The sequence below is a fragment of the Pseudochaenichthys georgianus genome, chromosome 14 (assembly GCF_902827115.2).
Source record: "Pseudochaenichthys georgianus chromosome 14, fPseGeo1.2, whole genome shotgun sequence".
Classification (NCBI taxonomy): domain Eukaryota; kingdom Metazoa; phylum Chordata; class Actinopteri; order Perciformes; family Channichthyidae; genus Pseudochaenichthys; species Pseudochaenichthys georgianus.
In genome coordinates this window covers 21,371,910-21,399,349 of record NC_047516.1, presented here as the reverse complement: position 1 = coordinate 21,399,349, position 27,440 = coordinate 21,371,910, and the positions used below count along the sequence as shown (strand labels likewise).

Here is a 27,440-nt window from a genome sequence, read left to right as displayed (position 1 = left end):
CACCATCATTTATTTCACTTATTCAATTTGATCATATAAGATTATCTAATGGCGCTTTTCCACTGCAGGACCTAGCACGGCTTAGTACGGCATGGTTAGGCCTTGGTAGGCTCACTATGCTGCGTTTCCATCACAGTTTACCAACTGGGGTAGTAACTATAGTAACGCAGTGTAGGCGGGGCGATAGGCTGTTCGGCGAGCGGAGCGACGCTGTGTAAAACTGCCGTGACGTCATCTTCAATGTGAACCACAAAACCAAAATATCAGCCGTTAGCTGTTAGCACTCAGAGCTCACAGCTCCTCATATCTGTTCAGAAACTAGACAAAAGTTAAACAAGTACAAACTACAGACTGTCTGTGTCATGGAGAATACAGTCGCTGGTTTATTTATGTCTGTAGGCCGTTGTTGTGAGTGTGGACGGTCGGAGCATATACAACGTTAGCTTAGCTGATCTCCATTCAGAAAACACGCATTTTAAAAGGTTTTCCGCCTGCCGTCTGTCTGCAGACCGGTATCAGTATGTTGTTACTTCAGCATACATTTGAAACGTGTATTACAATTAAATCACGGTAAAATATGTTCATTTTGTTGTAGTTGTAGTCCCCTTGCCACCGATTCTCTCTGACCATTCAGCAGTCGAAAGTGTTTACGTCACTAGTTTCGCATATTCAGCCCGGTTGTTGGCCCGGTAAGAACCTCGATTTTGGAGGGCCAGAAAAAAGGTGAAAAAGTAGCCCTGAGCCGGAACTACCACTGGTGGAAAAGCAAAAAAAAGCTGTGCTATGTGCTGCAGTGGAAAAGCGCCGTAACAGCCCGATCTTGACTCTTTGACTTTACGATGAATATCTTATTGTGGCATGCTGTCATACAAACGAATAGCTTTAATACAATTAAAGTTTGCAGAGCAATTATCTGTAAAACTAATCGGATTGAAAGTACAAAGATGATAAGAAAAACATATTTTCTAAAAGATCCAAAGGCCAAATTACAGATATTCTTTAAAATTCAAAAACCTTTCATGTTACTGTTCCATCTTATAGTATAAATATGTTATGAATGCAAGTTGTTTATATGCACTAATAGTTCAGTTTTCAAATTAAATCGTCATACAGCTTCTCACTGTATAGTTAATGGGACTTAAAACTATAAGTTAAAGAAAGTAAATCTGAACAGCTCTTCTCCAAAAACAGATTGTCAGCGGCTTATAATATAAAAGGCGTTTCAGCAAAAAATACCAAGGAAAGAAAGACCCATCCTGATTCCATCTGTTCAGTGCTTCAGGTTAAAAAGATACAACAAACTCCAATATGCTTTGATATATATTGTTTCATTACGGCAGTATTTATACATCGTGTTGGAAGGAAGTACTTTGTGCTATTTTTGGATATAATTAAGTATTTTCTTAAAGTAGAGACTGGTGTTACTATAGTGAAAATGTTGACCTGTTTGCGTTCACAAGTGAAAGAATAAAAGGGTATTATGATACAGATGGTTTTCCTAACAACAGCACAGCCAAAGAACCTTTGGATCTACTTTATGATATATATAGGGCTGTCAAGTTAACGTGTTAATAACGCACTAACGGAAAATAATTGTAACGCCACTAATTATTTTAACGTGCGATTAAGGCATGTGTATTTGTCCTCGGCCCGCCCCGTAGTTTCAGAGCCCAAAGGCTTGACGTTGTTGTTGTTGTTAGTTGGATGGTGGGAGATTCTAGCAAGAGATATGGATACAAAAAAAGGTGTTTTAAACAGCAAGCCAAGCACAGAGCTGATGCTGACAGCCCGAGACCACGCTTGAAAGTTTGCCGTGGAGACGCCTGGACAACAACAGCGATAGCTAAATGGGTGGCTACAGCTTAACATTGTGGAGGATGAGGGGCTGCGTTAGATAATTCGGGTCGATTCATTTGCGATTAATCGCGATTAAATATTTTAATCGACTGACAGCCCTAATTATATATCATATATACTACTCAGTTTAAACAGCAACCGTTGTGTGTTTAGCATTTATGAGTGAAATCAACCCACTTGTAGTAATATTCTAACAGCTGAAAGTCATTTTGAGCCAGTCCAATATGCATGTGTGTGTATAGAACTGCGTGGGTGGGCAGAGGTGCTGGTGGTTTGGAGAGTAAACATTTTATTCATTCATACCCAAGTGAGATTTATCCTTTGCTATTTAGCACATTTACCTCAACATGAAGCCTGATCTCACCGGGAAATTCGGAATTATTCTTATGAAATTATATTTGTAGAAAAATGTGATAATATATTAACACACTGAGGGTTTGTCGAGGTGAATATTATAATATTTGGACTAAAATGTAGCCACAATAACACATTAACTGAATATATAGGATGGAAAATATGTTTGGTAAAGTGAATGGCCAATAAATGTTAAAATCAAATCATTTAGTTGTCATTTTAATAAATTACAATATAACAATGACCCACACAAAGTGTATTGAGCATTCTTATATTTTAACACACTTTAAAACATAAAATGAAAGCCAAACGAACCACATTTGTATTGTGTAAAGCAATTATAAACTCCAGTTTTTCACATACTGTATAGATGAGAATCATGGCATTTCTATCCCTAGAAGTTTAATTTGACCAACATCTATTTTAATTGTTAGATAGTACAATGTCCCTGTTTCCTTAGTTGCTATCTTTCTCATAACACACATTTGGAACAGCTTCGAATGTGTCAGTCTGACCATATTTTCACTATAGCTGTTCTGATCGGTAGGCTTATCCATGAGGGACCATTTAGCAACATTTTAATCTGAAAATCTTGTTCTCAATCAATTGATTAGAGAATGCACCAATTTCAAGGGATCAATAGTATCGGCTGCATTGATTGCTACAGTCCACAAGAGGAGCATTCAGGGAGGATGCACTATCATTTTAAATTAACAGATTATTCATCCGGTTTTTTTCAGAATGATGTGAGAACTATGGCTACATGTCTGATATATTACTCCTTGTATTTGTGTATTTTCACACAGTAGATTGAAACCTCAAACAACCATGTGGTTTGTTAAGATCATGCCTAAAAATAACTTTAAGAAAACCTCTCTTTGCTATTCACATACACTGTTTCTCAGTAGTCATCCAGTAAAACAAGGGTCACTGCTGACTCCACAGCCCTCTGGCCCTTGTTCTCACTTGCAAAGGTTGTGTTTTTTTCTTCCTGTTAGTCAGATTTTTACAAGCAACATTCCTCCCTCCTCAACAATTGGACTGCATCAGTTCCTGCTATCTTCTCGTACGAAGAAGGTGGCGAGCGAGCCGAGGGGGCCAGCCTGTGCAGGGCATTGGGAGGAGGGGGGAGGTGCGTGTCTGCTGGCAATGAGGGTGAGTAGATCAGTGTGGCTCAGAGTCTGTGAGGCGGTGATAAGATTCCAGGATTTTCCCAGTGTGACAGGCCTGCTCACCAAGCCGTACACTCCTCTGCATGAAGAAACCCCCCCACACCTAAACCCCCCCTCCCCCAAACCCTCGGGCTGCTACACCTCAGCAGCCCCTGTCACCTGCAGCCACACCCCAAACACAAAATATTAATCTCTTCGTTTTTTCGGTCCCAGGTGAATAAATGTGAAATACAAAAGTAAGTATTTCTACTTTCCGGTTGTGTGCTTTCGACACTAGTTGTGCTGTCTCTTTCTTTTTCCTCTGGCTCAATTCTCTTTCTTTATCTCAGCCCCCCCCCTCCCCTCTCCCTCGGATGGCAGGTCAGGCAGTGAGCTGTGCGGGCTCAGAGGAGGTAAGGACGCCGCGGTGCACATTAATAATGAAAGGCCTTAGCCACCACTCCCCCCCCCCCCAAACACACACACTTACACTAACGCACACACACTCCCCCCATCGTCATGGCAATGGCAGTAGCCCAGCACTGTCACCAGGGGGGGGGGGGGGGGCTGGGAATATAGCTACTCTCTCCAGCCCACAGCTCGCCAAGCTGATCACGAGCTTGTACACAAGATCCCCGTACTGGGCCTTCCACCGTGGAAATGCACTAATTAACAACTCAGCACTACGGCAGAGACAGGGATCTGCATCTATTTCCCCACCTGGATATGAAAGAGTGACTCTGGGGCCGTGAAGGAAAAAAAACCACTGAGAATCATCACGAGCAGGAAATGGAAATTCGCTATAGTGTCACAGACCTGAGGCATTAGAATCAGTAATTACACCATGTGAGATTGACCACTTTTCAGAAAGGTTTTTTTTTGTTTTATTCAGCATTGCTTTAACTTATCTCTGTCTTTATCCAAACTTCTACTCCATGTATGCTTGACGCATCCAGACACTTTATCCAGGCTTCTTCTGGATTGATTTAATAGCTCTGAAAACAAACAATCAATAATCCATGACTAGTAAATATTTGCTGGCTGTAAATGTCACGAGAAGACTCAGAAGAGTGACAGAGAGTTAAAAAAATCATTTGGGAGGATTTCCCAGAGGTGTAATGAAATTTGAAGAAACACTGCAATCAGAATTGTTCTTATTCAAACATCTTTTAAATCATTTTGGTTACATCTTAGCATAGCAAGGCTCCATCAGTCATTGCACTGTAGGAAGATATTACATAGGCAGTGAGAGAAATATCTCAGTCAAACCAAGGACATCATGGTCATCCATACCGCCGCCTGATTTACTTTTAATGAGTTCTGCTCACGTCCGAATCTTTGATGAATTTTCCAACACCATCCAATTATGAAAGATAAGGGAACACTTTTTTTGAAACTCATGGAAAATGTATTTTTAAAGCTTCTTTTTGTCGAACCAGCAGTTTTTGGGGGGGGGAAACAACATGCAAATAGACAAGAAGACAAACATCAGAATTGTAAATTTCGACACGAATACATGCATTCCTTTTTATTCACAAAACCAGTCCAATTTTCTAAACGAATACAAAGATTGGTTATTTTTAAAAGCTGTAGCTACCCAGCAACATAACAAAATCATGAAATATAACAAATAACCAACAAAGTAAAAAGAAATGTAATCTTGTCTCAGTGCGTTCAGTAGGGTAGACTCAGAGCAAGTGCTGTTTCTTAGCGTTTTTTGCCCTGAGCAGTTTTGGCACATGCTCAGTAGGGCCAGAGTAACATTGGGCTGCCAGTTTCACTAAAGAAAAGTTTGGAGTTGCAGAAGAGGGCTGATTGAAGAGATTACAGTAGTGGCAAACCCAGAAGAGTCTCTGGAGATCCGCCTAACACAGGGGTGTCCAAACTTTTTTCACTGAGGCCCACGTACAGAAATATATTCAAAGGGCGGGGCCATTCACTAGAGGTGAGGTATATTGCATCATAAGTGACGTTATAGGTTATCAAATTCAATCAAATCTAGGTCAATTATTCTTGATACTTGAATTTGCATTAAGAAAAGAAACAGCCCACATTTCACTTATGTTGTTACAAAAAGTGTTGGCAGCTCATTCCTTAAAACAGAATCCTCAGACTGCTTATAATAAGGGGAAATAGGAAGGGTATATTTCAAACTTGTTATGCAAATAAGGTATTGGGCTTTTTTTGATCAACTAAGATGTGATATAAAATGTTTTCCAATGTAATTGACTGAATTTATTTGAAAAGTGGGAATACTATGTGTATTATCTGTTTACTATACATATATATTAAAAAAAAGGTACAATCGAAGAAAAGCACAAGTTTCAGGTGTGGGCCATATTCCATTATAGCACAAGAATTTTCTGAGGGACAATTCAAAATGGACAGCGGGCCGCAGTTGGCCCCCGGGCCGTAGTTTGGACACCCCTGGCCTAACATAACATTACTTTTTCACTTTAGTTTAACTTGTACAATTCAATGGTGTCACTTTTGTCTGTCTTTAAAAGATACCCATCGATCCGTCTGAAAACTAGACCCTTCAACGAAATGAATTATAAAATAGACAAGGGTTTAAGTAACATAATGGTGAAGAATTACGATAATGTTTTGCCATTAGCCACTAGTTTTGAAATATAGCTGTAAATTTACATTCTCTACACAAGTACTGTATCTTTCCACACATGAACAACATTAACACCAAACACAGAAATTAGTTGATTGTCCACACTCAGTCCGTCATTTCTGTTTCTGGCAATGAGACAGTTCTATGTTTAAGCGGCAGAAAAAAACCTGCTGGAAAAAGGACAAAAGGTACCAAAATGGAAACATAGAAAAGGGAATGAAAGTTGCCATATGCTTATCTTTACGCTTCATTTTTGGTTCAAGGAATAAGCAGGTGCATCCATTACCCCGATTGATTCTTTTTTTTGTTCTGCTTTGTTTTTTTTGTTGTTTTTTTCTATCATTTTATGTGTTGCTTGTTTTTGTTTATTAGCCAGTGTCTGTTTCCGGAGACAATCCAGGAGTTGGCATTGCACTTGATGGCAGAGCTTTGGGTAGGAGTGGAGGAGTCCTACTGGAACCACCTGAACGCCGCTCCTGTAGGAAGCATCACCTTCAAGGAGGAGACAGAAGACAAGGTGGGGAGGAGAGGGGGAAGAGAGAGAAGAGGTGTTAGAGTTGTTAATGAAAAACAGCACATTTATACAAGTGTTTGCAAATATACACCCCAAATCTACAACTTCACTGGGAATCTATAATTTCTTCACACTTTAAAAAGAGGAATGTTTTTCTGATTTTCTTTTGTTTAGGGCTGCAATGATTAGTGTCATTATGGATTTATCTAAAAAAAAAATGTTATGTGAGTAAAGGTAAATAATAGACGTTATCAGAGACAAAGGTGGAGTCTACATATTGTGGTTTTTTCCAACTAAAAGTCCATCATCTAAAGGTACTGAACTTACCATGTAATTCAACACTTAAAAGCAGAACATCTTTAATGGGGCCCTATTGTGCTCATTTTCAGGTTCATATCAGTATGTAGTGTCTCTACTGTGAAATGTCTCCATGCTTTAATGTTTAAAATGTCTTTATTTTTCTCATACTGCCAGCACCACTTTTCACCCTCTGTCTGAAACCAGAGCCCAGTCTGCTCTGTTGGTTAGCTGGCCGGCTCTGTTCTGATTGATCAACCGCTTAGAGATGTCCCCCCCCTTAGCCTATCACATACAAAGTGTAAGAGCGCTAGCCAATAGAAGCACAAGTGTTACATCGTAATGTCACTAATGGCGCATTTCCACTACAGCGCGGAGCCGTGCCCGGCAACTACAACAAAATGAACATATTTGACCGTGATTTAATTGTAATACAGGTTTCAAAATGATGCCTAAGTAACAACATCCTGATACCGGTTAGTAAAAACCATGAATTAATGCTTTGAGAAGTCTGCAGACAGACGGCAGGCGAAACACCTTTTAAAATGCGTGTTTTCTGAATGGAGATCGGCTAAGCTAACGTTGTATATGTGACCCGCTCTATCGAAATCAGTCGGAAGTCGCATATATATGCTCCGACCGTCCACACTCACAACAACGGCCTACAGACATAAATAAACCAGCGACTGTATTCTCCATGACACAGACAGTCTGTGGTTTGTACTTGTTTAACTTTTGTCTAGTTTCTGAACAGATATGAAGAGCTGTGAGCTCTGAGGGCTAACAGCTAACGGCTGATGTTGGTTTTGTGTTTCGCATTGAAGATGACGTCACGGCTCCGCCTACACTGCGTTACTATAGTTACTACCCCAGTTCCTAAACTGTAATGAAAACGCAGCATAAAGTGAGCCTGGCCTAACAAGGCCTAACGAGGCCTAGCCATACCGTACTAAGCCGAGCGAGGCCCTGCAGTGGAAAAGCGCCATACGTTACTGAAGTAAACAAAGGAGTCGAATCAAGGCGTTTCAGACAGGGGGGGAGAGAAAGGATTTTAGACTTTGCAGACCATTTACATGCACAAAAACCTATATAACACACTGAAGGAACGGGAAAACCCCAAAAAGCATGAGAGGGCCCCTTTAAGTTTAATAAGGACGTTTTTTGTTTTTTTAAATGAGGAAAATGATTACGTCATTTATGTCAAAAGTCCAACAACCAGTTGATTAGCTTCTATTCCACTCTTTCTTCCAAATGTAAAAACTCTTGCATTGTGTGACCCTCTCTCCTCAGCACTGCCACCGGAACAGTCTTTAGTCTGGCTTCAAACACAAAACCCGATATCCCACATTTATTATTTAGCCACCAGACTCGTAGCTCTCCCACAGAATCATCAATGATTGTGCCGGTCTCTGTCCCTCACTCTCTCTCACTGAGGCGTTCTCTCTCTCTTATTGCAGTGAGCAGAGTGGCACACATGCATTCAGCTGCAGGGCTCAGCCGCGGCCTGACAGTCAGGAGATAGAGAGCCGCTCGTGGCGTCCTGCAAAGTGCAACTCTACTGCAGCACGGATTCTTCCAGCTCTGCCTGGAGCTCGGCAAACATTTATGCACCCACACACACTCTCACACCGAACCAATATGTATTCAAGTGCAGTCACACACCTCCACACACAGTGGCACGTTAACCGACACTCACAATACACCCCCGAAATCACACCAAACAGTGAGAGTGTTAAAATAAAATTCTCATACAGGATGGATTCAGATTTACTTTTCCATCTACAGCAGAGGGTTTTATATGGGATCGCTAATACTATGAGATAAACACACACATGCACAATCACACTTATCTAATGGAAAAGTAAACAGAACATATACATCTACATCATGCTCACACTGCAAGCAAAAAAAACACAAATATGTTTGTTTTTTTGTGCATATGTGAACTTTTGAAAAAGTGTAGACAGCACGAATCACATTGAATCTGACCTTTTTTATTCTAATAAGGGCAACTTTCATATGTTGTGTTAAATCTCAGCAGTGTTAACAGTCATATTGGACTTCCTGATTCTCTCATGGACCTGCAGCACTCTGAGAGTCACTCAGTATTTAAGATATCTGAAAAAAACTGCCAAACAAAGAGAAATCAGCATGTGTATCAATATTGTCAAAGTTTTTCATCTCGATTGCCCTTTCAAAGTTAAATAAAAAATTATGAAGGGATCCTGATGAAATCCTAATCAAAATAATGTCTAACCTGAACATAATCAAACCTAAAATATGTTGTGCAGTTCTGAGGTACGGCTGCCATGAAATTATTAGGTTTTAACAAAGGCATCAGAAGCAATTAGGCCATTAGTTCCAAAAAGCCCAAAAAAAACAATACCAGCAATTATTATTTCAGGCCCACTGTCAGGGACCAAGCAGTAAGACAACAGAGCTTTTCTTATCAAGCTCCACATTTGTGGAATCAGCTTCCAGTTTGTGTTCGGGCGGCAGACACCCTATCCGTTTTTAAGAGTGCGCTTAAGACCTTCCTTTTTGATAAAGCTTATAGTTAGGGCTGATTAGATTCAGCCCCTAGTTTTGCTGATATAGGCTTAGTTTGTCGGGGGACATCTTACTTCTTCCTTCTCTCTGTCTATACCCGTGTACTCTCATGTTCCGATTAACCCAGCTTCCCCAAATGTCTTTCTTTTTGGTGTCTATATACGCTGGGATCCGGAGTCATGGATGATCCTGCGGTCCTGTGTCCTGGATCGCGAGCGCTGGATCTTGAGTCGTGGCTGTGGTCCTGGATCATAGGTCCTGGATGGATATCCTCGTGGATTCATCTTCCTATTATACACACATGCATTTCCAAACATTTGGACTACCTATGTTGCAAATGTATTATCTTTTCAATTTACACACGGCATCTATTGCACGTCTGTCCGTCCTGGGAGAGGGATCCCTCCTCTGTTGCTCTCCCTGAGGTTTCTCCCATTTTTCCCTTTAAACTGGGTTTTCTTTGGAAGTTTTTCCTTGTACGATGTGAGGGTCTAAGGACAGAGGGTGTCGTATTGTCATACTGATATTCTGTACACACTGTGAAGACCACTGAGACAAATGTAACATTTGTGATATTGGGCTATATAAATAAACATTGATTGATTGATTGATTGATTGATTGAACAGGACACAGGAGTGGTTTAAATAAACTAGGGTTTTTATTTACCCAAAAATCCACAAAACATCATATAATAGCAAGGCCTATAAAAGAGGTCAACAGAAAATACCTCAAAGAAACATAACAGGTGTTAACTCAAGAAAACGGACCTGCTACAATGAAAAACCAAGGAACCTATATAGGGGCTTGGCCAAACCAAATTGAACCCAAGGGATAATTAATAGTCACATCATACAAAGGACACTGACAAAACCCAAATCCCCCCTTTGACATGGAAGCAGGTGGTTTGTCCCAATCTGTCCCAATTGGCTCCTTGCAGTATTTATGAGTCCTCAGCACTCGGCCACACCCTTTGCTGAACCAGGAAGTAACCTCCCCCAATGGACATGGTAACATTTAGAGCAAATGTGTGGTGTTAATTGGCATGCTTTATTGTAGCTGCACTGGAGCAAAACTACTGAAGATGAGGATGCAGTGTAGTTGGTTTACCCTGTGTGGCTGTGGACATCACACACACTTAAACCCACAAATACTTTGAATCAGCGGTACAGTGTTCTTTTGAATGCTTTTCTTCATAACTGGACATGAAACTGGGCGGCAGCGGGGTTCGTGCTCCACAGGCGTCATTTACTTTCATTTTGAAAGTTAACTCGTGCTGACCAAATGAAACATTTTCGCTCAAGTAAAAATACTTCAAACGAGGGCATTACTTTGCTGGTCTCGGCCTAATTTAGCCCACACTGGGCTTTATTTGATAAATGGACTCAATCAGGAATAATCTGACAGCAGAGACACTGAGTACAACTGTGCTGTTCATAACCCGAATATGCACGTGCCAGTTCAATTCAGACTCGCAACTTCATATCAAAGATGTAGCAAAAGCATACATATTGAGGAAGTCCTTTGAAAGATGAATGTTAATATGGACGGCCATCTGAACAGCCAACATATTGCCAACATTATTTCACGGTCTGTGTGTTAAGTATCGTTGGCTCGCCAACCGTCTCTGTGGTGACCTTTCTGAAGCAGCTCAGCTGCTACGAAGACAGGCAGAGGGCAGCAACATCTGCCGCTGCCACAGATGTCAAAAACTTGGTAAAGGCCGGACTGACCATGATGTAATGTGTGGGGAGAAAAATAACACATACCCCCCCCACCCCCCGCATTGAGTGTATCCCGTTTTCTCCTCATTATCAAACATGAGCAATCAATGTCAAATGGCAGCAGATCAGGGATAGAAAAGCCTTCCTTCAGCATCACTGATTGTACAGGTTCAAACTGATGGATTCTGTGGGCGTGAAGTGGCCAATCACTAACATCGATGGGCGATGGGCATTTGTCTTAGCATAGCCAAACTGTTTGTGTGCTATTCACAACTAAAGCAAAAGAATAGGCATTCTTTATTTGTCACACTAACTGGGCTAAATCCAGCACAACTTGCAATAGCTGTTGTTCGGTGTTACTGATGCAAATTCCCGTAAACCACTTTAAGCCGTGATGAATTCTGCCTCAAGCCACCGCTGAGCCTTCTGGTTGTTTTTTCATAGCTTTATCATCAAGAATTGTAAGGATTCCCTTATTGACAACCACAATAACAAAAAAACTCAAACCATAAACGAAAAGCATCTCTTCATGCAGAAGTGCACGTGGGATGTTACACTGTCTGCCGCTCACAAAGAGCCCGAGTGTAAACCTTTAAAGCTTCTGTATCTAAACACCAATGACCTCCAGTTGGCACACACACTCACTGTTTGTCTGGCTCTAGGGGCAAAGCTGTTCTGCTCTCTGTCAGAGGTCAATTGTGAGTGATATGTACATTTGATACGCTTTCTCTTTATGAACCCAATCACACATGTCATAGTCAGGACAGGCATGGTCAAAGCATAAAACATGCCCAATCTTTGTCTTGATCAAGCTACATTTATTAGAAAATGTAAAAAAAGATATGGATGTTACAGTAAGTTTATTTTCTAAGAGCATAACTTAATGTGCCTAAAATACTAATGTCATGTACTCCAAAAGGCTGTGTTCAGTACAACTTGGATACCACTCTGCCTTCTCGCTCTTTCTGCCTCCCTCTGCCTCCTCTGTCCTCTCCAACTTGTCCCCGTCTGCCCAGCAACTTGCCCACACGTCCGTGTGTCTCGGTGTCAGTCTGTGTGCCTGTCAGCTTGCATGAGCCTCTTCGGTCCTGACAGTCTGGTGTACGGTGTCTGGGAGGCAGGAAAGACCATGAGGGAATACTCTGCTCCCATATCAACGGCTGATACTGTCATATGGCCCGCAATGGACACAACTAGTATGTGTGGGTGTGTCTGAGGAGCATTGACCCAACCAAGGAATTTTATTACCACATATATTATTTTATAAGCGTATAAAGACAAAAACTCCAGTCTTACCACATGATAATTTTTATATTACACCCCCCGGTGAAGTACATCCTGAACGTACAGTGACATACAAGTAAAAACAAAATACAACTTCCTAAGCCCGATTTGTGTTCCTTTCACTCTGTGTTGAACGGCATCGCTGAGACTGACACCACTGGAGGGTATTCAGACGCAGAGCATAAAGAAAGAAACTGCCTTCCCACTTATTTCTCTCAAATGTAGCATTCCCAGAATAAATCCAGACATCTTCAGCCAGTGAGCTCTGAGGTGGCAAAGGCCCCAGCATGCTAACTCCCCCTCACTTGCCAATTTTACGCTCCTCTTTGAGCTGCCATGAGCTTTCAATGGAGACCGTCAACACCCTTAAAATAAGCACACTGCTGCTGGACTGCACTCGTATACCAACGCGTTTCCGCTCACAGGGAAATACAGTAACACTACATGCAGATTCAGAACAGTCATGTTTACTCTGTGCTCACAGGTGTGGGTTGCAACCAAATCTCTCAAAACCATCTGATAAACTGACTTCAAGGCACAAGTTAAATAAGACCTCGTGTCCCTTTTGAAAGATTGCTAGTTGAGCAGACGGAGATGTGCCGCTCTCTTTGATTGGAGGAGGATGTGACACTCAGGGCTGTGTGAGCTACAGCTGAGGCTCACTGCAGTTCACTCTGAAAGCCAGGAAGATCTTCTCCTCTGGCATAGGTGCGGCCCAGGTCTAAGGGGAATGAAGGGGAAGGAGGAATGTATCTTACAGAAGCCTTGTTTAAAGACAATACCAAACGGTCACTGACATTATTACATCTTTACTTATTACTGACATGTACGATTTACTGCTTCCTCTCTCCTTACTCTGCACATCCTCCGTGAATTCCTTCCTCTGACTTGTATCTTGTACTGACGACACCACGCTCATGGCAGAAAGGCCCAGGCCGTACTCTCTGATCTAATCACCTGCAGAACAATAGCTGTTGACTTAATAACAAAGCCAATGGAGACAACTACTCGACTGCTAATGGGAGATGTATGAGTGCATGAGGACAAATAAAAAGCAGGCAAAATTGAAAATGGTGTACTGCTGTCAGAGCAAAGTTGATAGTGTGTTGAAAATCAAGTTTAGGGAAAAGAGGCAACAGGTTGCAGACCAGATGCATTTGAAATGTAGTCAGATATGTTGCAATGCAGAGAGGTTTAGTCACTTTATCTTTCTCTAAGATCAAACTTTACAGTGTCAAATCATATGAAACATGTGTAATGCGAAGCACATGACTAAGAGAGGAATATTACCGAGATCACTCTGTCACAAAGATTTTATTTCATGCCGTGGGTTGTCGGGTGATTGAGGTTATGGTTTGATTCACGCTTTCTGTGTGGGCTGAAGCCGCACACTTTGGCACAAATGCTTCCTGATTTCAGTGTCATGACTAAGACATCCATCGCATGTGGCTTCACAAACTTGTAACTATTATAAAAAGCAGGGTTTCCCACACATAGACTATACTTGGGCGGGCCGCCCAGGTATATTAACGGCCGCCCAAGTATATTTCGCGACCCATTTAGGTTGTTTTTTTTAAATAATTTTGTAATCATTTTTTTTTTTATAATTTTTTTTTTATTCGTCCGTGACCACGACGCCATCTGCGATCGATTAACTTGTGGACAATGATCCCTCGCTCCCTTGCACTGATCTCGCCTCCTTCCAAAATGATTATACAGGAATGAAAAGTCAATAAATAAACATGTTGTCCAAGTATATTTCAGATCTGTGGGAAACACTGAAAAGGCATTACTCTCGATGTCACATTTTATTATTGACACATTGACTATTCATGTATTCACATCCATTGATAATTGGTCCAACTGTAGGGTCACATTGTTTACATTTTGGCTAGGTATAAAAGTGTCTGCGTTCATGTCTGATTGACTAATCTAAAAGCTATTTTTACAGATTGATGGATCTGACAAATACACTGATTTTGTGCAGATAAGATATACATAATAGAGAAGTTTTGCCCGCACAGCAAACACACAATATTTGTCTAATATTGTCACATGATAAATTAAGTTGCAAGCAGGGATGAACCCTATCACTTTAGGTCTTTGTTTGACTAACCCATTACATCAAATATGAAGTAGTACTTTCAGATGTCAGGAGTACAAAATGTGTGCAAGTTAATTACAATACATACAATTACTTGAGCCAATAAGCACACGGCTATTATACTTGGTACTCATGGCAGATTATGGTACCCTGGGGTGTCTGTCTTTCATATGAGGTGGCCTCTGGCAACATCAGCAGACTGACGTTTCGAGCAGAATGATGACCTATATCAACATCAACACTCATGAATATTCAAGCCCCCTTGGGTTTGGCATCACTGGTGTGAACGACTGGTATTAGGCTAACTGCCATGACAACATCAATTGCAAACCATAAATTAAAACAGAATTCCTTTCTGTCGCAGACGTTGAGTCGTACCACCTACATAGCGAGCTGACACATCTCAGCCTTTTGGTGAATTATCAACTTAGACAAATGAAGCCTCTCAATGATTTGCATCTGAACAATGCAACAGGGGAAAAAACAAAAGGAAGTCACATCTGCCTGATTCTCAACTTCCAGAAATATTGTCCCTTAAAGACGAGCGTTTCACTTATAATTTCACACCATCCAAATGTTACTGTCATAAAAAACACTTGCGCCTTTGTTTATTCCAAAATGTACCATGTAATGTGTTGAGATCTTTCATTCCAAAGATTATTGTCATGTCAATTATTGGTTTGTTATTGGTTTGATGGTGTGCAGATTGTTCACACCAATTTGTGCTTTACAATTCAACTAAAACACAGACATGATCTTCACTGTGATAACCTATAGCCAACACGTTCCACATTTTTAAACAATATACCATACCAGAAAGCATTGACTGCTGGTAGGAAATGCTCTGTTTAAATATATGGTTTTGTTAACCCTGCCACTAATGACCTCTTCCCTAAAAGTTACTTTCTCGCTCTGAAGTAACGTCACGTCCTTTGTCAACATTCCTACGGCTTTGTCCCTTGAATGTAAACACACTGTATGTACTTGTATCTGTATGCTGAAACAACTCATTATGCAAATGTCCTTGAGAGGACATTATCCTCAAGCAAATGTAAACTCTGTGCTAAAGAACACTATGGCATGCTTTCAAAAAGGGTTAGTAAGTCATTAATACTAGAGGATGGTTTAAAACAAGCAGAACATTGACATAGCCTTTAAAAATATCTAACCCATGTGCACAAACAAGTGAAAAGGTCTAAATATTCATGTCAATCTTGAACATGAACATTCATTAATTGAGCTTTACTAGGTTAATATTGCATACAAATTATGCAACTCTGTGTCACTGAAAACTCTACACAAGGAGCCCTTTAAGGAGCCTTTCATTGTGGATGGCCAAAAGCAGCACATGAGGATTGGACAAGCAACATATCACACAAACAAGAGGCCAGGCTGTCACCCACAATCAACATCATAAAGAGAAAGAAGTACAGCCATTAGCAGTTTGAAGCAGAGATCCAGTTTGTGTCAATTAGATCAGAGGCCTCTCCACTGGTTGCCGTTCACACTGTGTTACATATCCATCAATTCACTATGTAATGCCAAAGTGACACGGTTATCCATTGATCAAAAAAGTTTATTTCCTTTGAGATGGAACATCTGCTGAAATTGATTTCATGATTGGTCATTCTGCCATCACATGCTGGCTTAGTTAGGCCACTGAGTGCGATGGAGGTAACAGACAGGACGTTTGGACGGACATTTAGATGAGCAGGACTGTCACCGGAGAGAAGGGCAGCGGCAGCAAAAAGAGGGGATGAGGGGGAGGGGGGGAGCGCATGTGCCACACTGACACCTGGTGCTCCAGATGACAGCTCTGTGGCCAGATGGACCTTGCTACATGCACACAAATACACAAACATACCCATGCATGTACACTTATACACAAACACAAACTGTACAAATATTCACAATTACTGTCACACTGACTCCACTCATTCCTAATGATTCTTTACTATTAAGACATATGGACAAGGAGGATGTACATGAGAGAGTGCCTTGTGTTACCTTTAGATGAGTAATTTAGCCTTCCAATTAAAAGATGGGGCCAGGATGATTGTGTTGTTTTAGTGGACAGATTAAAGACACCCCATGGTGACTACTTACGCTGCACATAGCCATCACTCTACTCACCACCTGTCATTTCCCTGCCTGTGGAGCCATCACCCCACCAAAAAGCCCCCCAGTAATATGTCCCCGGAAGGGAGTGACACTCAAGGGAAACCCAGAAGGTGTAATGCTAACATTAGAGATGTTTGCAAATCTGTGTGTAATATTTTTGAAAGATTTTACAGCTGTTTTCTGTTGATAGTTCCTACATTACTGATCCCACAATGACAATTTAACTTAAATGTTTTAGGCCTATTTCTAGGGGAACTCTAAAGAATAACCCACAATGCAACAGCATATCATAACACTTACCTCCAGAGCAGCAGAGGGCTTCTTCTTCAGTTCGTCACATTTACGAAACTTGCAGATCTGGTGGCCTGTTTTGCGATTCCGGCAGCTGCTGCATTGGTCGCAGTTAATTCGCCGTCGGCAAGGTTGGCACATGCCGCAACGTTTTCGCTTCTTTTTACCGGAGTTGATAGCAGAGGCCAGCTCGCTCTGCGCTGGGTACTCGGCCAGGCCGGCCATGTGTAGTGCGCTGTCCGCCAGAAACACTCCAGCCGGCGTCATGATGAAAAGCCCCGGGTTGAAGGGGAAACCACCCCCAATTCCATATGGGAAGTCAACAGGACCACCTACGGCGTCTGTGACAGACGTACCCTCCAAATCGCTACCCCCCGAGCCTGAATCTCCACCGCCAATTCCCATACCCATGCCCCCAGGCAGGAGCATGTGCTCCATACCGGCCCGCTTCAAAAGTGCTGCTGCCTGGGCAAAGTGCAGCAGGCCATTCTGTCCCTCTAGCACCTGTTCCAGGGTTCGGTCCAACTTGGCTGCCATCAGAGCAGAGACAGTGGGCTGCGGCTGCGGAGGCGGTTGAGGCTTTGCCGAGTGGCGCTTAGTCTCACTATTGTCCTTGTGTCCATAGCTGGTGGCAGATGAGACTGCTGTGTACTGGGAGAGGGTACGGGACTTCTTAAGGCTCTTACTGAGGGGCTCACTGATGATGCCACAGCGGTTCCTGCGCTCTATAACAGGAGAGTCCTGTTTGCTGTTGCTCCGCTCCTGGTCCTCTGTCCGGCCCCCCTCCGACAGCCCGCTAGACATGGTCCAGAGCGTACGTGACTAGGGTTGGAGGTGAGGGTGGAAAGGGGGCAGGGGTGAGCGAGGAGGGGGAGCAAAGACCTTTTCTCGGTCAGTTCTATGCCCCCGTTGAGAGTGGTGCCTCACCTAAATGGACCAATCAACCAGCCAACAGGCAGGCCCCGGAGCCTTTAGCCCGCACTACAGCTCAGCCCTCATCCACGTTCTTCCATGGGCCTTCAGAAAAGAAACCTTACATAAGGAGAAAAGAGGGGCAAATTAATCATTAGTAATCAGTTATTCAAAAACATTGACAGAATCACCCTTAAAGTTGATATGGCAAACCTGTTGCATACATTAGGGATCTCCTGACTTAAGTCTAAAATTATCCAGTTTTATCTCTGTTTTTGGTCCCTACCAACTCCTGCAAAAAACATCTAGCTGTTTAGCTGCTAAATGCTCCACTATGCTCACCAATAGTTGTGACATGTGTTACCTGTCTGCTACCTCTCTGCTGCAGTAGGTGTACAGAGGGTTTTCGCTGCTAGAGCTTAAAAGAGTTTTAAAAGAGCAATGAGTGAACCAAAACAGTAAAGTTGCGGCAGGTCAACTATTATCTGAAAATTGCAGTAAAGCACTGTAAAGCAGAGGCGTATCTACATCTGGAAAAAGGCACAAAAAAAATGTGGGTAGCGTACAATTAGAAAAATAATAAATACAATAATGTTTAATAATATAAAATTATGCAAACAATTAGTTTCTGAAATACAAATATTCTATCATATATTTTGGTCAGTTTACCTGGTTTTCAACACTTGTGGTTGGTTCAGTATTTCAGTAATAGTGTTTGTTTTGTTTGTTTGTACTCATATATAGTTAAAACTAATGTAAATATTTTTTTCCGTTTACATCTTGCGTTGACGTCACTTCCTGTTTAGTTCCGTCCGGATCAGTGACTTCCGGTTCGCGGGAGGATACTACTAAATGCTACAGGCAGTGCATGCTCTGAGTATGAGAGTAAAACACCTGATCCAGTGGAAGATCGTAGAGACAATGCCATAAGTAAAGTTGTAAAGATTCTGTTAAAAATCATCTTTGTTAAGTAATAAAAAGGTCTATTTACATGAACAATAATAGTATATGTATATGAGTCAACAGCAATGCTATTAGCCATGCTAAATGCTACCCACAGTGCAAGTACCACGTTTATCCATGTTTATTAGGGTGGTCCTTCAAATTGAAAGTGGGAAAGTCTAAGCTCCAACCCCCAGAATTCATTCTATTGGTCAAGAAAACTCTCCTGGAGAATGTTTTCCTCAATCTGACAACATTTACCCCTCCCTCATCAACCTTGAAGATGCTGGTGTGGCAGCCCAGGTCAATGAGGGAGGGGTAAATGTTGTCAGATTGAGGAAAACTTTCACCAGGAGAGTTTTCTTGACTAATAGAGTGGCGAAGTCCCTCCCCTTCCGGTGGACCTCCATGGGACCTTATTTCGAAAAAATTCTGTATTGAAGTCAATGGAGAGAGAAAGATTATCTTTCGATCCCGTTTGTCTTGTGCCACGAATTACACATATGATGTTTGTCAATTTAAAAGATAATTTTGCAAGTAAAAAAAAAATAATGTGTCGTAAAACTTTGAAGTAACACTTTTGTTTGTGTGAAATGCTCAATGAACTACATCTCTGGTCTAGCAGAACAACACACGTCACCAAGATGGCCGTCACTACTGTCTTGACGATTGACTACCCTCACTATCACCACAATGAAACACGTCCAGAAGAATGTCATGCAAAGCTGCCTGCCTGCCTTCCTTTGATTCTCTCTGAACTGCCTGGTCTTTTAATGTTTAATGTCAACCATTTGTGCAGATAGCATGAAGTAGAAAAGATCGGCGATCGCCGATGCTAGCGTTAGCATTTCTCCCTCAGGCTTAAATTGTGTATTATAGAATGATCACACCGGTGACAGTACTCTTCAAAGGGTTCACGAAATATGACTACTACTCTTACTGTTTAACATTTTGGGTTACTTAATGTTACTTCATATTAAGGCTAATAAAAATGACAAGGCTGTAATGCTAACTAACGTGCTAGCTCGAAGCTAGGTAGCTAACTTGATCAAGCCACTCCTGGTCCTTCCATCAGACGGGAAGCGAAAGAACGAGCAAGACCCATTGCTGGTATGATAACAACCTGGTACTAAGCACACAGGCATCTTGTTAAAGTTATCTTTAATCACTTTCAATTTTAAGGACCACCCTACTGAGGCTAAACTTCAAGGTTGATGAGAGAGGGGTAAATGTTGTTGGAATTTGAATAAAATTCACCAGGAGAGTTTTCTTGACTATCATAACAAATTCCGGTGGTTGGAGCTTAAAATAAATGAATTTGAAAATGCACATGGCACTAAGGACGACTCCAATGTTTATATCCAATTAAACAGAAAAGGGGGCCCCTAAACACACTCAAAATAATTCTTTATTTTGTATTCCCTCAATTGTTGTTACCCCTCTAAATCTTAAGACATTCGTTTATAAATCACACTCCTTTTCCAATTTAAACCAAATTGGTGTTATGTTTAACATTCTTAATTGTACGCTTAATGCTGAATTGTACTTGAAAATATGTGATTTTGTGTGCTATATCTCGTTAAACAAACGCACACTAGTTTGTGTTTAATTGCAGATGTGGTTGCGCTCCTTAATGTCCTAATGTGTAACCTTATTTCCCTCTTGATGGTTCCCAGTGGAACCTTTTGATCTACCAATCTGTGCTTTGTGAACACAACTGACATAACTCTCAGATTTAAATAAAAAAAAGTTAAGGTAAAGTTAGTCATTTTTATTTTAGTCATCTCCAGTATTTATCTGTAATAAATGCAATTATTTTAATAAGCACTATTTGAGACTGACTTTATACATTAATTGTATTGCCCTGACTGCAGTTTAGTCATTTATGAAATGTTGCATTTATTGACTAACAATTACATGCTCATTGATCGAGCGTGATACACAGAGTGTGTTTCTTATTAGACTCTCACAACAATCTGATTTAGCTGCAGAAAATACAGCCAAAAACCCAGAGGCAGAACAAAGGAAGTTTTGTTTTTATTAACTAAGCATGTCTTTTGATTGCTATCATTGTGTTAAACATATATTATATCCTATTACTTTTAAAGGCCAAACCTGTAGAGCGACAAAACATGAGCTTAAATAGAGCGGTGGGGCTTATGAGGAGGGTACGCCGGCTAAGAGAGTCCCCACTGGACAGAGATGCATCCACCGGCTTTTAGCGCAGGATTCCTGTGACTGCTCATCTATGGAGATAAAAACTATGTTGCTATTCTCCTGACCTGTCCATGTTCACAAACAAGCATACCACCTCCCACAGAAAAGCTGAGGAAATGGCCGGGCCAGTCCTTATAAGGGAAACAAAGGGAAAGGGAGGGGAAGAGGATGGAGGGGGGGTGTCTGTGCAGTGTGTGGAAATTGGAAGGCCAGAATTAGTGGGAGGTAAAGCTTCAAAGGCAAGAGCGCAGCCCCCACATTCTCACCAGCTCAGGGGGATGTGGCGCCAGCGAACCAGAGCCAGCTCTGCAGCCCCTCAGCCCCGCAGTTTCAGTTTCTCCCACTACAGCTCTGACCAGGGTCCGGTTTCCCTAAGGCATCTCAAACTAACTGCCTCTCTGCTCAGTTGTGGTTGAAAGCGTATAACAGCGCTGCAAATCAGCGGTTTTCTTGCGGGTTTAATGGAATATTGGACCTGAAATTATGTGTTTGTGACCACAAGTTTTTATTTGATTGTAATATTGTCTTAAATTAGCTTTTTGGCAACGGTGCATTTTGGTTAAATAAATCTGAGTGTATATCAACATTATTTTTTTTATTAATTAATGCATTGCAAAATGCTCTGATCTAACTGCTTTATCAAGGGTCTGAAAACAGTAAATGTGATAAAAGAGTTGAGTTTTTCACATAATCAATAAACTGGCACATTATCAATAGCTAGAATAAATAAGCTCTCAGGATGCCTAAAAGGTGACTAAGTTGGCGATTGCGTTTCATGAAAACCTTGAGAAAAAGATATCTCTGATCAGCTGTTACATTAGAAATCTGACAGAGGGCGTGTTGGCCTGCTGGCCTGCTGATGACACTACTGGTTAAAAAAAGGCAAATGAAAATGCTTGGACACATGCTGCTGTTCTTCAGTGATGACGACCTGGATAATATGGATGTGACACACTACTTTTCCAATACTGCTGACTTGCTTTGCGCTAACACCTGCTGAATTACAATAACGCAGTGTCTCCAGGTGAATATGAATAATTTGACAAATGATTGGGATTTTAAGGAATGCACACTTTTCATTTCCATTGTAGCTGAGGTGTGACAAGCGCTAAAATGCTTCAGTCTCTAAGGCACCTCTCTGTGTACAGTTGAATAGTTCCATGATGAAATCAATGCTATCTATGTCCAGGAAACAAGCAGATGCATCTCAGTAGCAACACATGTATATAATGGCAAACAGCGATTCTATGATTTGTGAATCAAAATCTTCACATTTTAATGATTGTATAAATGCTCATAGTCAACATTTGGTGCCACAAAGAATACAACTCTACCAAAGCAGCGCGTAATGACTAGCACATGTAGATTTGTATCATACACCACATCTGTCTAGAATTAAGGCATGGTCACCTATTGTATCTTCATGTCCACCCACCTTTGCTGTGCCTCCTTCCATCCCACTGACCTATCAGTCACACTCTCTCTGTCATCATCAACCCTCAGCATGGCATAAACCCCTCTTCTCCCCCCCCCCCCTGATTTCTAGCGTCATGGCTCTTAAGATCCCTTCACCACATCATTTACAGCGGAGGTTTGTGTCCTCATGTGAACTGTCTATTAAACCACCACTGCCTCTAATGCTCAGTGTCAGGTCTCTGCTGCAGAAACCTGATCAGTGGCGTGGTTTTGTCCTTCGAGGATGTTTACTCAATTTCCTGTGATGCTATGGACTTAACGCTGTGTTTCATATGAAAGCCTTTTTACGCAAGCTTTATGTGAATTGACCTGACAAGAGCACTGTAATTAGTAGGTGCTTCGGGGACAGCATTTATTGCACCTCGAGCTGTCTCCAGATTTTAAAAATAGGTGTTATTACTAGCTTCATGCTAGTTTTTCTTCCATTTTCTACACAGGAGTGCAGGATGGATATATACACATCTGGATATAAATGGTCCGAATTATCAATACAGGCAAAAAGCCTTTCTTCGATAAACCAATGAGCTCAGTTGGACGATGGAGAGCGCAAGTGCAGCCTGAGAGGCGTAATCTGATCCCGCAATCGAAACATCCATAACAATAATTGGTGGCCTCTTGTTTGGTAAATTCAGACCTGCAGCAGAAACGGTCACTCTGCATATAGAGAGGCGAAGTCCCGCCCATCTACTTCCGCCCCATGGGACCTTATTTCGGAAAAATTATGTATTGAAGTCAATGGGGAGAGAAAACGTATCTTTCGATCCCGTTTTGTGCCACGAATATGATGTTTGGCAATCTTAAAAAATCATTTCCATGTCAAAAAAGTCACAGTTTGTCGTAAAACTGTTGAAATATAAGACTATGAAAAATACGCAACTAGAAAGACTACAAATCCCAGAATCCCGGTCCTGCATGCTGGCTCTTAGGAACCGACTAACTCCCCTTGTGTGTATGCACAGCTCTCAACGTGCCCAGACTTGTAGTGATTTTCACCTCTTTTAATACTTTCCGCCTCATTCTGAAAGAAGAAGTGAAATGTTCCAACGTGACGGCCGTCTTGGTGTGTGGTGCGAGGTGGGAGATGTAGTTCATTGAGCGTTTCACACAAAAAATGTGTTACTTCACAGTTTTACGACACATTTTTAATTCTTTGACTTGCAAAATTATCTTTTAAATTGACAAACATCATATGTGTAATTCGTGGCACAATTCAAACGGGATCGAAAGATAATCGTTCTCTCTCCATTGACTTCAATACATACTTTTTCAGTAATAAGGTCCCATGGAGGTCCACCAGAAAGGGAGGGACTTCGCCTCTCTATGACTTTTAGAAATGTTTGTTTTTTTAGACCTGATCTTCATTATAGGCTCAACTAAATTATTTAGTTTACGCTTTAAGGAAATCTGAGTGTTGGATAATGACTCTTTTATTGGTCAATAAGTAATTTAGTGTAGCCCATCACATATTGACTAACCTGAGGGGCAATAACACAACGTTCCTAAAGTGACTAAAATGTTGCTGCTCAATCAGCAAAGACACTTAGTAAAATGTTGACATTAATTCAGACTGTTTTTTTAAATCAGCTCAGTCACATTTGTCCCTTTTTTTCAACAGCAGCTGATTTGCAGAAGCTGAACAATTGTTTGAGTAAAGTTAATAAGGACCATATGGAGAATGGTGGGTTTATGATACATGGTTATCAGTTTGTGTGTGAAGTTGTTTTAATGTTCTACTAGCTTATAATTGAGTGAGGGTTAACTATGACAGCTCTGTCAGTGAGCATGTATACACAAATTGAATCCAGATGTTCTTGTTTGTTTGAATATAATTAGAAAGAAGTTCAACATTTTATAGAAAATGTTTGATTCAGACAAGAACAGTATCACATATCTTTATGAGCATCTATCTTCTCATGACATTTAACTATTCAAGAAAGTAAATAAGCGCACTTCCAAAAAATATCCACATTTTATATATCTGAAGCAAAAGTGGATATAACATCTACACAGTGTGTCAAAACATTGTAAAAGCAAAAAGAAAACGTGAGTAAAAATATGTCACAGGTTCAGTTAATGGATCCTTAGCAATGTATAAAAGCAGAGGTATTCATTTATTAGAGAATGTACCCAAACTTTAGAGCTTGAATCAAATGTACAGAAAATACTGCACGTGCCCAGCAATAACACGGATGATTAGATCTTCAACCACAGTGTTGATTTTGTCTCGTCTGATAACTAACAGCTCATTTAACACTTAATAGCTCCAAACTTTTCCTTGAATAAGCAGTTTTTAAAAAGAAACCTGTATAAAAATGAATGCAATAATATAGTGACAACTGATGAATGGTCTGTTGGTTCAGGAGTTCAATAGGTTGGATCAATATGGAGGGACGCATTCAAGGCCAGTGTGTTTACGTTTCCTATTGTTAGTGAGATTCAGGACCATTTATACTGGGGACATGTCCCCACCACTTTTGACAATGGCCAAATTTGTCCCCACAACTTTGCATTAGGATCATCTGTTAAAAATGTTTGGAAGATGTGCATTAAGAATTGTACACTTTGAAAAATATGTATTTGCTCAGAGAACATCAATCGGACTGGTTACACTTTCTGGGTGTATTTCTGTAACCCAAGTGCAACACGTTAGTATGAGTAATAGTTGAATAGATACTAGTAATTGTTGCCCCCGCTTTGCAGCAGCATACTGTACTGTCAAAAAAAGTAGTGTAAGCATATGTATATATGTACTTTATGTATCGTTTACGGGCAGGGGGTGAACAGTTAGGACGATATAAGGGCCCGTGACTGACAGGGGCCAAGTGACCAATGTGATTATCTTTTCATGGGGCCCAAAATCCCTGGCGGCGCCCCTGTTTGCGGGGGGCCTAATGCAGCAGTATTTTTTTTTTTTAATCTGATAAAAAGTGTCCACACCACTTTTTCTAACAAAGTGATGCCCATGTTCAGGACAATAATCTGATTCAGGACAATAAATGTAAACATTTGAATTACAATTATTTTTAACATTTGGGATTTTTTTTATATCATAAATGTTTAAATATTCTACACATATTCATTAACGTTATTCAGTGCGTTGAAGTAACTAAGTAAGTGTCCTGCGATGACGTCACTGCCTGCGCAGGTGCCAGGTATCGGAGTCAGTTATTTATTTTAACAGAAAAAAATATATTGACTAATGTCCTGCAGGGTTATGAGGCACTTGGCCCGCCACAAACGCAGCTGACTTCCACCTCTAGAGACGCGAGAATACTTAATGCATTATTCCAGGCGTAATGCAACCCCCCCCCCCCCCTCCCCCCCTCTCTACCTCTCTAGACGCGCTGTCTGCGGACTCTCGTACATTCACTATTCCTCCCACCTCCTGTCGACTGACACGCTCACACAGACACGCACACCATCGTGCAAAGGCTACACACGCAGACGCGCAAACAGAGGAAGTTAAAAACCCTGGTGACAATAATAAGACTCCAGCCTTCATCCATTGTCCATAACCTGCTGCGTCTTATTCTCCCTAATGAGGCACACAAAAAGTTAGAGGAAAACAACCATGCCGTGCATACTGTGCCTTCAAATTACTCGCCAACATATAGGAGCACTTGGAGCTGCGATACTGGTGCTGGGTTGCATGGGGAGGGGGGGCTGTAAATCTCCGGGTAGCGCGGTGAAAGCTGGTGCAACCTACCTGGGAACTTTCTAATGATGCCCGGAGGAAAATAGGAAGGATATGACATTTGGATCATCTTTACGCGAGTGATGATGATTGTAGGGTTAAATAAAAGTTTCAAATATGCTTCATGCACAGGGTGACGACCAGGAAGAAGATTGTTGTAAAAAACCAACTCTAATGCGCGTTGATCTGTTCCTTCATTAACTGGAAGCGTTAAGTTTATTGCGCATGATTCACAATAAAGCATCTGGTTTGCCTTCAGTGTTCTGAGCCGTATAATAAAGAGACATTTTGATGTATCTAACTGACAGCAGCTTAGAATATCCCGTTCACAGCACAGTGCTCAAGCTTTACCTTGACCCCATCACAGGTGATTTTAAAACCTTTGGATTTATTTTGTTAATAAAGAGAAAATTGGATTTAAATATCTGCTTTAGTCTGGACTCGGTGATCATGCACGATAGCCTGTACGCGGCACCAGCATTGGGTCTGCAGTCGCACATTTGAGGAAGATCCCCGATTCAACCCCGCTATAACTTGAACCCCTAAGAAGATGACATCCCAACTTTCAGCAGACTTCAACAAAGTATGATGCTTCCCCCATCACCACCCCTCCTCCCCCCTTGCCATGTATCTGCATATTTGCAAACACAGTCCCATTTCTATTCGCACCTACCAAAGCAGATCGGAGCCGAGGGGAGGGCTCCCACAGTCCGAGGGTCCGTCTCTCAGCCTGCCGTGCAGAATGGTGACAAAAAAAAAAGAAAAGGGTAGAAAAATAGCTTATTCTCCGAGAACACAATCCCACAGAGTGGCTGCCTGTTAATGACAAATGTGAAAAGAAAAACAATATTCACCGTCAGTTAATTTGGAAAAAGCGTACTTTCTCTGAGGCTGAACGCGTGGGTTCCCCCAGCTTTCTCGGTCCTTGCAATACCACCTCTACATCCCCGCTTGCAGAGAGGAACATGCAAACACATTTCATAGATTTTTGGAGCTTCGCGGAAAAACCGAAGTGGACTTTTCCGCGGTGCGCGCGCGCTTCAGCTGAGGCAATAATAAACGGAGAGGGACCGCGAGCTCCAGTGTGATGTCAGGACAGCTGAGAGGTGGAGATTCAGAATAAAATTGAGGGCTGATGGGAGAAAGAAAAAAAAAATCCACCTGAGAGATTTCTTTAATGATGCTTCAGGGCAGCCAACATTCAAATATATATAGGGATTGTTTTGTTATGCACATTAGTTTACTCGACACACAACTGCCTGGATATTTTACTTACAATTAAAATATTTTCTTTTAAATTTAAATATGTTCTTTTAAATTTAAATATTTTC

At 41.3% G+C, this 27,440-nt stretch overlaps 1 protein-coding gene across 2 annotated transcripts; it reads right to left on the bottom strand.

Annotated features, from left to right (window-relative positions):
* Positions 1 to 4,856: 4,856 nt before the first annotated feature.
* cxxc5a (CXXC finger protein 5a) lies at positions 4,857 to 27,197 on the bottom strand. 2 transcript variants are annotated; one of them, XM_034099488.2, is made up of 4 exons: positions 26,964 to 27,197; positions 26,783 to 26,839; positions 16,878 to 17,900; positions 4,857 to 6,477 (listed from the first exon to the last, which is right to left on the bottom strand). In XM_034099488.2, exons 3-4 carry the CDS (start codon positions 17,670 to 17,672, stop codon positions 6,436 to 6,438), a joined length of 837 nt encoding a protein of 278 aa, XP_033955379.1. In that variant the 5' UTR covers positions 17,673 to 17,900; positions 26,783 to 26,839; positions 26,964 to 27,197; the 3' UTR covers positions 4,857 to 6,435. The 2 variants fall into 2 exon arrangements, with proteins under 2 accessions (XP_033955379.1, XP_033955378.1); XM_034099487.2 differs by having other exon boundaries at positions 26,783 to 27,197.
* Positions 27,198 to 27,440: the final 243 nt, after the last annotated feature.